This window comes from Phocoena sinus, chromosome 1 (assembly GCF_008692025.1).
Source record: "Phocoena sinus isolate mPhoSin1 chromosome 1, mPhoSin1.pri, whole genome shotgun sequence".
Lineage (NCBI taxonomy): Eukaryota > Metazoa > Chordata > Mammalia > Artiodactyla > Phocoenidae > Phocoena > Phocoena sinus.
The window spans coordinates 95,730,746-95,743,131 of NC_045763.1; the positions used below are offsets into that span (position 1 = coordinate 95,730,746).

At 38.2% G+C, this 12,386-nt stretch overlaps 1 protein-coding gene across 8 annotated transcripts in view; it reads left to right on the top strand.

Annotated features, from left to right (window-relative positions):
* The window catches only part of NTNG1 (netrin G1), a 352,858-nt gene that overhangs the window by 260,610 nt on the left and 79,862 nt on the right, over nt 1-12,386 (top strand). For all 8 annotated transcript variants that reach the window (XM_032638688.1, XM_032638690.1, XM_032638685.1 and 5 more), the window contains exon 5: nt 5,761-5,787. In XM_032638688.1, the coding sequence (XP_032494579.1) occupies nt 5,761-5,787 (27 nt within the window). The remainder of the gene's footprint in view (nt 1-5,760; nt 5,788-12,386) is intronic.

Sequence of the window (12,386 nt, forward strand, 5' to 3'; positions counted from 1 at the left end):
AAGATAAGGATATAATAAATTGACCAATAATATAGAGTAGCTGTTAGAGGCCCAAGCTCTGGATCCTGGACCTCTGGATTCAAATCTCAGTCTCCTTCCCAACTGACTGCAATGATCTTGGGCAAGCTCTTTGTGTTTGAGTTTTTCCCCGTCGGTAAAATAAACCTGAGTATCGACATCATAGGGTTGTCTCAAAAATTAAATGAATTAACACATGTAAGATACTCAGAACGGTGGTAGGCGCATAGTAAGCACACAATGAAGTTAGCTGTTATTATCATAATAATTGCACTGAAATCTAGCATGTGGACCCATCCCAGTCTAAAGAGCAAATTCTCTCTTTGGAGACAACAACTGTATGGGGAGATAAATTGTGCCCAAATGCAGGATTATTCATCCACAATATGAAATAATAATAATAATAATAATAATATTTAAGTCCTTATGATCAGTGCATTCTCTCCCCTGTAATTAAGTCTCCTCGTAGAGCCAGATACTAATCAGAAGGTTGCTTGGTGAGCATGGGAATTAAATTCAAACATTTTAATGATTCAAATGCTAATAACATCAGGCTGAAACATCGGACCCATCCATCCTACCCCAGGGTCAACCTCCCTAATGCCAACAGAACACTGAAGGCCTGAAAGTTTACAGGTTACCCCTCCCTCTTCCTGAGACAGTGCTAGGCCAGTACTGCCACCACATGCCTGAAGATGCTCTTCTTTGCAGGCTTTTACCTTCTGACTAGCTTTTCTTCCAATCTTCAGGTATGTTAATACCCTAAGTTATCAATAGATTAATGTCACCTCTGTCAAATTTGTCATAGACACTCAGGCCCCAGAGCCCTTCTGTTGTTCTAAGATGACTTAGCTAACTCTGATTGGATCATTTATGTGTTGATTTAACAGTACAATTCTGTGAAGGCAATTTTATTTCCTTCACTTTCAAGTTCCTGGGAGACAACTCACCGTACCTCCTATCCACAACAGTTTGGACCAGGGAGCCGGGTTGAAAGGATGTTGGAAGTAGTTCCTCTAGAATACAAATGAGGCTGCAGAATGTTTTCTTACTCATCACCTACTTCTTTTTCAGCTGGGCTTTTTGGAGGTAGAGCTCCCAGTGGCTGCAGCGTGGCTAGAAGAAAATCTAGTCACCTACTTGATAGGCTTTTTTCAAACCACCTAACACAACAATGGTAATATTTTCTCTCAGTTTAAAGCATGCTGAATCCTCGTCTCTTCTGCCTCCCTCTTGTTGAGAAGCTGTTGAACTTCCCATTGATTCTCAAAAGGAGTTATGACTTTTAGCACTGCATTAATCTGCTTTGAAAAATCAGAGTGTTTATTTTTGAGGTCTCCATCAGGTTGTCTTCCTTAAGCTTAACTATGTCCCCTTTAGCCACATACTTGGTGGGAGGGTTAGTAAAGTTGGAAGAAGAAGGAGACGGAGAAGGAGAAGAAGAGGAGGGGGAGGGGAGAAAGAAGAAGAGGGAGGGGGAGGGGAGGAAGGAGAAAATAACAAACTATATAAGTCTACTAGGGTCTCGTCCCCCAACTGCAGTAGAATTCCTTAAAAAATATAAATAAATAAATATGAGATTGGGGAGGGCTGCGTGAGGAGGGAAGAACTGTAAGTACCTACAAGATTAGCACTTCCACATTCTTTGGCCCTTTGGCTTACTCAACATGTATGTGTATCTCTGACTGAAGGAGCATATCTATTCTAGAAGAAGCAGAAGTCCTAAACTCATATACCACATATTGCAGAACCTTCCCTTAAAGCTCATTCTTACCTGTGTTTCATTTCCTCAGCATCAGTTGAGCAGTGTCTCAGTAGATGGGGATAATTACCTGCTCTAGTGTTGACTATAAAGGGGTCAATTTGGACGAGGACCTTACTTCTCATTGTGCCTTCGATTTCCTCTTCTGTAAAATTAAAGTGCTGAGTGAGATTATTTCTTAACTCCCTTTCAGCTCTCCATTTTTGGTCACTCTTTCTGAATCAACTTATCTGGTGCCTTCCTTTTTTTCTTTCCTTCCTATCTACTTATCATCTATCTTTCCCAAAGATTTTTGAGGTTGTTTCAGAGATAGATTTAAGCCAATGAAGCTTAAACTACAGGGCCCCTCATTAGACTCCTTCTAAATTAAAAAACAAATCTAATTTCATGTCTGATTTTATACTTTAAAGTTAGTATTCCCCAAAAAAGCTCCTAGATTTGTGTTTGCTTTAGGTCCCACAAAATCTGTGTTCCCCCTGGATAGCTTAGGGTAAAAGACAAATAAAAATAAGAGCATACAAATAGGAATATAAAAGGAAAGTGTGAGAAAAAAAGAATAGAAAAAAAATAAGCCAAACATTAAATCAGTTTACCCAGTTGAGCATCAAGCTGACCTCTGAGTTTCCTGGAAGACAAAGTGGTGAAGGGCATATCTACACATTGTATAACTCTTGCTATTAGAATGGAGGAAATTTCCAAAGAGAACAAAAATATTTATTAATACTGAACTCTGAGAAATGTCTCAGTGGAACATTTTATAGGGGACAAGACCGTACTATGACCAAAAGTGGTATTTTCACTCTGATAGAAACCTTCTATCAGAAACAGGCGATAAATTTTTGCTCAAATGTACATTGAGCAACTCCTCTGTACCAGGCATTGTCCTGAGCAGACAACAGAGATACAGACATGACGCTCGTCCCCTCAGAGGTCTCAGGCAAACACACAATCATAAAGATAAGTTGATAAGTTGCTCACAGAGACCTGCACAAAGAGGTGTGCCATCACAAAGGACACTGGCTAATTCACATCAGGGAGGTGAAGAAGGAAGGGAAGAAATAATTAATTGAGCTCAGAAATAAATTCTGAGCTCAATTTTAAAGTTAAAAATATTCTTTACGTAATAGTTGTCACTTCACAGGGAATGGTTAAAAAAACTGCCAACACATGTCTAGACAATTTTCCTGAATGTAATCTGACTATCATTCCTGTGGCTTATGGGCAACCATCACTGTTGTAAGATGGAGTTGCATTCATTGATTCAGCACTTACAGACCCCAGAGAAACCCACCTTTCATGAAATGAATTGTAGCCTTCCTGTGTTAGTTTCTTAAGCATTTGAAAGATTTCTCACGACTTACTCGTAGCCTTTTCAATGCATATAACTGGTTTATTAAATTCTTTAGTTGTTTGTAGAGAACCAAAAGCAAGGTGTTTGAACATTACAATAAGAAACATTAGGGAAAAAAATAACATTTGACGGTATACTATTGGACATCCCTTGGTGCTCAGGTATTTTCAACTTCAAAAATCTTTATTCCAGTGAGCAGTTTAAAAATCTTTTCTAAGCAATTCCCATTTTACAACAATGGAATAGAAAGTGACTCACCTGGTAGCACCTCACAAAATTTTAAACCACAAAATGAGAAAGAGCCTGAATTTTAAACATCCAAATGTTAGTTAACAGAAAACATCTTAATGAGGAAAATAGGATCTCATATGGTCTTGCTTGGCAAGGTTTGTATAGCTGCAATGAACATTTCTCCCAGCACTGGCCTCCCCAAAGGCATGTAAACATTTCTGCATCTTTCTAAAGTATTCAACTGCAGCAAGTACTGCATCCAACAGTCTTACAGGTTTGCTCTCCACTGTGTCTGGCCGAACATCCTGAGAACTCCGCCTTGCATTATGCACGGCCCTCTAACTCCATGCAAGTTTGAAAACACATGAAAAGTCTCTTCCTGCCATCCCAACTTCCATTCTCTTTGACTGATTACGAAGGCATAGCAGTTCCTTGTCGTGGAGCAGGATTTTCAATCATGGGGAAATTTGGAGCTTCTGCAACTGATACTAAAATTATGTTGCTGCCATCATACCTCACTCAAAAGTGGATTCGCAAAGGAAAAAAATAAAGATTCAGTACCAAGTCAGTGTCACACTGTGGCAAAGATAGTCTACTGAAATGTCGGGTTAGGAATCCAGCAGTCCTTTGCAGAAATCGCATCCAGCTTGAAATTCAGTTCAGACAAAGTTAAAACATGGAAATGAAAATTTAGCTTTCCAGTTTGGGTTGGTCAGCGATCAGTAATTAAGCTGAAGCATCATAAGTTCTGTGCATTTAAAATCAAGAGACTTTGAATGTATCTAATAACTGAAAATAAGAGTTCATCCCTTCTAGGCTTTTTTAAAACATCTTGGTAAGCTTTAATTTCTCCTTCTCCCCTCCTTACTAAGAAGTAGGAAAATAACTCTTGGTTTTAAAGAATACAAAGCTAGAAATCTCTGAGCAAGATGCAATGATGAGTTAAAATAAGCAGAGGGCAGTTGTTCAAAGATTAAATACTAAAATAGAAATTTAATGATTCCTACATTTACCACCTGTTAGCACACTTCACGATGTGGAGAACAAGTCCGAACAGCTCATTAACAGCTATCATTTATTGACTGTGTACCATGTGTCAGACATTTTTATGGATTATCTCATTCAATTCTCACAGCAGCCCTGTGCAGTAGATATTATTAGCCCCTTTCAGATGAGGAAACAGGCTTTCAGAGAGTCTGGGAACTTGCCTGAAATCACCCAGCTAGTCAGTTGCAAAGCATGACTCTTACTCAGTTCTGTCTTATTTGCATCTCATGCTCTCACCCACACCACTACCTGAATTTAGTGGAAATGTTACAAATCTCTGACTTCTAATTAGTAGTATCTATCATGGTGTTGCTTGCTTGATGACCCAACTATATCAATAATAGTAATCACAGCAAAGATGGTTGGTTATAGCACATACTACCTGCCAAGCAATGCTTTGAGTACTTTAATTATATATATATATATATATATACACACACACACACATCTACAGATATATATATATATATATATATATATATATATATATATATATATATGTAATCCTTGCAACAACTCTAAGAGGTGGAGAACTGAGCCACAGAGAGCGTAAGCCACTGGCCCCAGGGTCACACAGTCAATGAGTATAAGAGCAAAGCTTCAAACTGAGACAGCCTGGCTCTCATGCCCCTGCTCTTGGCTAGGGGTTTTCATCCAGATACAGACTAAATTCATGTCCACGTTTATACCAAGTTCAGTCACATTCTGAAATAGTTCTACCACCTCAGCACAGCTTGGCAATTAAAGTAGAAGCTGAAAAATCGACGAAGCCCAAATCGAACGACCTAATGTACTGTTGAATCATTCTGCTCAATTTAATTTCTATTACAGAATTTAATCCAAATATCTGACAAGCAAAAGAAGACTAAAAATGATGGTTATATGTAGTTAATCAGATAAAATGGCAAATGACTTTCAACACCTAACACATGCATATCAGCACATTTAAAGAGATCTATTGCATATGTGGATATATTTGCACAGGCCCATATAATGCATACTTGGTCTTTGTGCCCAGAACACAAGCCTAGCTTAATATCTGTTTTGAACCACATAAAAATTTTCATTAACCTTATAAGTAAGCACAAAATGTTTGATATCACGAAGCTGTCTTGAACAAGCTGCTAAAGTTGAACATTAATTTCCCAACTCTGATGAGTTCAAGGAGTTGTAGAAGAAAGCAAAATGGTCTCGATGGATGGATATATATTTGGGGGGGTTTTTGTGCTATTTTTCTTATGACCTGAATGTTATCAAGTGTTTATGTTTCCGAGATTTTTATATTATGTTAAAGATGTCACATACTAATAAATGTCTAACAGCTTTTCTTTATTGTTCTCTTTCTCTCCAGGTATCCCCAGTATTTCCAGTATTGGCAGTAAGTAAAAAAAAATCACCAATCCAATTCTAGGCCAGCTTTGCTTTGTTGTTCAGATCCTCAGATCTATTTTCCCAGTGTCCATTTCTGACCTAAGAGAGTATTTCCTTTGTGAATTGAATTGCTGTGTTTGTTCTCTGCACAGACATGGTGAGCGCACAGATAAAATAGTTATCTGTGTATAACTCCTCTGGGGATATGGCAGTGCCACCTCTTGCCTGACTACTGTTGATCAATGAAGGCTACCTTTACAGAGGTGCAATTAGTTACATAACCATAACTCATTTAGCAAAAATATAAACAGTCCTATTTACCCATACCTGGTAACCAACAAACAACTTGAACTCTCTCCCTAGGACTGAATATGAATTTCTACCGTAATTTAGAAAAGCAGAGAATGAATGTTTTAGGCTTATTCATTAGAACCGAAAGAAATCACCATGCAACCAGGGAGCAGGAATTTTATTAGTGCATTAAACTTTAGCCTTTGTGAAGGCCTGAAAGAGGTAGGTTTGTGATCATTATTCTTACTGGAGGAATGAAGGAAAAAAATAATCAGTATGTCCATTTCTCCCTCCTAAAATACAATTATCCGTGTTTTCCTGACTACTTAGTTTCAAGTTTGATAGAGAAGGGGTATGAAAAAATACATGCAAAATTTAAGAGTAAGGATACTAGAAATTCCTGCAAGAAATATCTTAGTAGAAATATCAGCAATTGAAAAGAGAAATCTCTCTTCAACATTCTGTGGAACATTTCTCTAGCACCATTGCAAAGAGAATTCTACCAGCTGTCATGGAGAACCAGGCCGTAGCTCCCTCTTTACATTTAAAACAACGACACCAAACACCAAGCCTGAAATACTCACTGAGGAAATGCCCCATAACTTTTCAGAGCCGAATCTCACATATTTTTAAATATTGTTCCCTTTCCCTCTGATGGCTAAAACCTTTGGACAGCTACTGAATAACTGATTTGAAATAAAGTACCGAAGAAACCAAGATTATGCACTGTAAGTGAAAAGAAGCATTTTCACTGGGGTTTCACCCCTCAGTCTTCGTCATAGGTGCTGGGCCACACAGGGTGATATCAGTGTAAACAGCAGTGATTGGAGCATTCCAATACCCAACATCCATCTAAAAAGCAATACACTCCTAATTTGGATAAAACAACTTCCCGCTTCTTATAAATGCAGTCAGGTCTCCCAATTTATAAGTCAACCTAGTTTGCTTACGCTTGAGAATAGGCCCGCACGTGGGTTTGTTAAGAACTAGACGTGTTAAATGCCATGAAAATCAGCCGTTTTGTAAATAGAAATAGGAGTGGTGTTCACATTCATTTAGATACCAGACTAATGCTGCAGCTCCCTCCTCGTGATCTTGTTGAAATGGCATCGGTGCTACAAACTTGCAAATGAAAACCTTCAGATCTAATAGTCTAATTTTTCTGCTGTAGTATCTCCCTTGGCGTTTGCCTAACTGTATAAATATGCCACATCGTGCTCCTTTCAGGCCTTGACAATTGCATTTGCGCATACATTTTGGAGCAAAAGGGAACCAAATGGAAGCAAGCTGCGACAGATAATTGAGGCTGCTATGGTGATCTGACCTGTCAAAAGTTTCAGAAATGGATGGATGGAAAGTAGTTCTTTGGTGTTAGGGTGTGTTTCTGTTTGGAGTGTCAATCGTATGTTGCATGGAATTTCTGACTGTACTGCTCACCCAACATCTCATTCAGCCGCCTCCACCACATGCCCCATCTCTGAGCATCAGCAGATGTTGACCTTTTACACACTGAATCGGGAAATTCCAGTTTTGCTTTGTTTTATTTTGAAATCAATGGTGACCTGAAAGGATGCTTTGTTGTGCCTTTGGAAAATGTATTAACCTTTATTATCAGGAAACTAGGAAAATTTAACTCCTTAATACCTAACTAAAACCCTCTAACAAATAAAGTGATAGCTTGTACCCCGCCTTCATGATGCCTCTGGCTGTTCTGCTTGGAGTGCAATGGGTGTTTCCTCAGAGTTCTCAGGCAAACAGGATATAAGCGCTTCCAGGGGTCACCCAACATCACACACGACTAGCTTGCTTATTGCCTGGCTTTAAGGTCAAGAGATTTACCATAAAACCATCAAACATGATTGTATCTTCTAGGCTGCTTTAATGTCATTTACACATTCCTTCTTTGAGGACTCATAAGGTGCTCGCTGTGTGCACTGGTGGATGGATTTCTTTGCTCTCCAAAGGGCAAGAATTCATGCATAGATGACTCACTGCCTGTTCTAGAGGGCACAGAAATGGGGTTTCCAAGGTAAAGCCAGAGAAGGGAGAGCTGCTTGGATTTTTAACTAATTTTGGGTGTTTGCCAGGGCTTTTCCCTTTATCCCAAGGAAGGAATCAATGAACATAATTCCAAGTACATAGAAAGATGCCATTATAATAGATGTAACACCCATGAGATTCCCATCATCAGAGAGCATCTCAAGGAAAATGAATGATGCATATTATCAACATAAATTATTGATGTATGTAACCATAAGTTCATATACGTATGCTATATACACAGTGACTGAAGATTTTAGAGGCCTATTAGATTTCAGTACAGATTTCAAACTGTCAACACCTGTATTAAGGTTCAAATGCATAGACAGAATGGTCATCCTTTCCGATCATCCACTAAAAATGTTTTTGAAACAAATTTCCCATTAAGGTCATTTGTACCTGCTGTTGTCTATCTATTAGGAAATAGGTTTCCCAATCATCACAAAAGTACTTGATTTAAAACTCAGTCATTTTGATGTGCTTTGGCCACGGCTGAAAAAATATTGATGATAATGTCAGCAATTAATGAATCCCAAAATAGATCTGTAGCCATTTGAGCCTTATGAGCTCTGTTTTTCCTTTACCTGATGTAGTAGTAATTCGTTCAGGTTTCACTTTTTATGTAAAATGTATCATGCACTTATAAGTAAGCATTCACAATTTTATCCAAGTGAATATTTGTTGATGCTGATGATCCAAATTAATATTTGGTTTGCTGTGGGTGTTTTTGTTAAAGTGATAAACTAATCATTATGTTCGAACATATATTATCAGATCCTTAGCCTTGAAAGGCAAGTGATTTCACTAATTATGTTAAACAGTATATTATTTTAAAAAAAAACATAATTAGAACAAGGGTTGGCCTAATGTGCAAATAGCTTTGTGTGAGTGATTATCACTTAAAAAGTAAATAACAGAGGTTAAAGGTAACCAAGTCAGAGGTTAAAGGCAGATAATCCGCTGAAAATTCACGTCAGGAAACACCATTTAAAAATACTTGGAGGGCTTCCCTGGTGGCGCAGTGGTTGAGAGTCCGCCTGCCGATGCAGGGGACACGGGTTCGTGCCCCGGTCCGGGAAGATCCCACGTGCCGCGGAGCGGCTGGGCCCGTGAGCCATGGCCGCTGAGCCTGCGCGTCCGGAGCCTGTCCTCCGCAACGGGAGAGGCCACAACAGTGAGAGGCCCGCGTAACGCATAAAAAAAAAAAAAAAAAAAAAAAAAAAAAAAAATACTTGGAATTTTTAAATAAACAAAACCATTTCTTAGAATAGCAACAAAAGAAAAGACATATGTAGACATTTTGTGAACCCAAGTGTACATTGTTTCCTTAAATTACCTTCAAATGATTGACATCATGGTTTATAAAGTGTAGAAATTGATGGAGGCGTTTGGCTGTCCCCTCCTCTTCAATTTATTCAATTTGAAACAACAGTCCATTTAAGGGAAATATTCCATTTTCCTGCTTTCTCTTATAATGAGCATTGCCTTCATCACAGAGTTAAAAATTCATCTCTAATTTGATTTAATTGGCAGGACTATTAAACAAGAGAAGTGCTACCTGCAGGGATTCATCAGCCTGTTGAGAAAGCTCAGAGATGTTTTCATACTTGAAAACATTTGATGCCAGTTGGAGACCTTGTAAAAGTTGTTTTCCATACAGCATCCAAATATTTTTGTTCAGAACTGATTTACTGTAGAAACCTGGATCGTGAGGAAAATAACAAGGTTAATCATTTCCCCACTCAAGGGTTATTAGTAATCTTGTTCATTCTATCCAGAGAGCTTCAGTGTTTGTTTTTCTCCCTTTGCTTTAATACTTCTAAATCCCCAAATAAAAGTTTCATTTGAATCGCCCTTTAGCTAATTAGGTTTTATATAATGAAGAAAAAAATTATCAGGCTAGTGTAGCTATATGGCAAATTGCATGGTGTGCTACATTAATTTTGAACTGTTTGCTGATGTTCTAGAAGGAAAGCTAAGGTCCCAGGTGAGATGCCTTTGGGACTTTGTTATATCATGTACCCAGTATTCTCATCACAGATCCATTTCATATTTGTGTAACTAGCATTTCACATTCATGAAACCTTTGTGGTTATCCAAAAATTGAATGAACATTAGGACATAGCTGCTTCTTTAATCCTGAAGAATAAATTAAATATTCCAATGAAGAAGGGGGAAGTCTCCCCTACCTTAAAAAAAAAAAAAAAATCCAAGAGGTTTAGCAATCTTTAGCAAACAACAATTGCCCACCTTGAGCAATGTTGACTTTTTTCATGTATTAACCTTTTCCCAGGTGACTTTAGAATGTCAAGCCACTTTTTAAGTGTGAGCTGGTATCTGTACCTTTGCTGTTATCTCTGTGTGCGGGCATCTGGAAATTCCTAGCTTAAACAAAGATTTGCCAAGATCTCTGAAAGGTCCTATGATGAACCTTCCAACATGTAACTGTGAACTAAGAGTGGGGTATCACCGAAGACTTCTTAGAATATCAATAGAGAGCTGGCCAGCTAACTGCTCCACTTCCTGGGAACTGGAGGGAAATGTCCCCACATGTCTACAGAATTCCATTTTACAAATGGTGAATCGGAGGTTCAGAGTGTCTGAGTAACTTACCAAATGTAATATGGCCAGGAAGGCCTGTTTGACTCCAAAAGCTGTGCTCATAGCATTATACCAGGTGGAAGAGGTTAGAAAGAAAAATTCTAGATTTATTAACTCCTACTTCAGACTCTTTCCAATCGAATACATTGCACCTTAGACCTGTTGATCCCTGAATTGACCCATTTCTGTGCAGGGAACTTTAGTGTCCTGGAGAAAAACAGAAGTTCATTTTCTGTTATCTCACTGTGTGGTCAACAGAAGCTACATTAAAATGTGCCCTTCCTCTACCACCATCAATGATAAACATCCTCAATAAGCTGAGGGAGAGGGGAAATGTAAAGATGTTACATATATTATAGAACATGTGACAGTTCGTGAAATTAGCTATGCAAATTGTGAAACATGCTTGTACATATTCTATGACTGTAAAAATCCAAATGTTTACTTTATTGACGTAGTCACTCATAGCAAAAAACATTCTGTGTGCCATCTCAAGGGCAGCCTTACCACTATTACATTAAAATGTATCTTCCCCAGCAGTCTAATGATGCTGTATTTCTGAGAGTAGGCAGCTCACTGTAAAGATGGTAAGATTACCTCCAAGGCCCTAGGGGTTTCTTCCGAAGAACTTTAGGGTTTTCTATAGATTCCTTTGTAGACATCACTAATGTGGTTTCCAAACTCCCTGAGGAACAAGAGCAATAACTCTACAGATCCAAAGGGACCTTGTGACTTTGTCTCTTCCTGACGTTTTTGTCATACACGCCTGGAAGAAGGATGTTTAATGAAGGCTCATTAACATCCTCTCAGCAGTGGCTTTTCATATCCACGGTGGCACCCTGTTTCCCACTGTATTTTAGAACCAAAAACTTATGTAAAAATTAGTGTTTTTATGAAACTTAAAGAGCACTCATCCAACATCATCATTTTACAGACAAGGCAACTAAGGCTTCATTGAATCTTCTAAGTCATCTGGTGGCCAAGGCAGGATTCTAGCTCAATGTCCAATTTCCAAACTAGGACCCTTTAGAATTCATCCACCTTTCTCATTTAATTAAATGACTAATGTATGAAACACTATAAAGTAGACTATTCTAGAAAAAAAGAAAAAACATGGGAAAGCATAGTCACAACTTACTTTGGTTTTAAAGGGTATCCACAAAATGAGTTGAAAGCTGCCTATGATTCATGCTAAGGGAGTGAATGTGTGATAGAAGACAGTATTCTAAAACCCTAACTCTGAAGCTTTCCTGATATAAATAAAGTGTTTTTAGCCTTCTGCTTCAAGCTTCCTTTCAGCTTGATTCACTATGGTGTCAGCAATAGATGATCAAGTTTAGCAATTCTAACCTAGTTGTCTCCAACTTACAGTGCACAGTTTTCCTTGGGGCACGGAGACGAAAAACTTTCTACCAGAGTCTAATTTTTATAACTAGAATCTCAGTTTTTCTGATTCATGAAAAGGAGTTTCAAGTGCCACAACCAAATTGTCGCATAACAGTTTTCTGAGTCTCTCCTTAATGGGAAAAAAAAAAAAATTCAGGCAAGATATATATATCTGATTCATAGTCTAAATTGATGTGCTTCTAAACTGAAAGAAACTTGAAAATTAACATTTTATCGTTGTGTTAAAAATCAAATCTTTTCCACGGTATTCCAAAATAATTCCTGTTG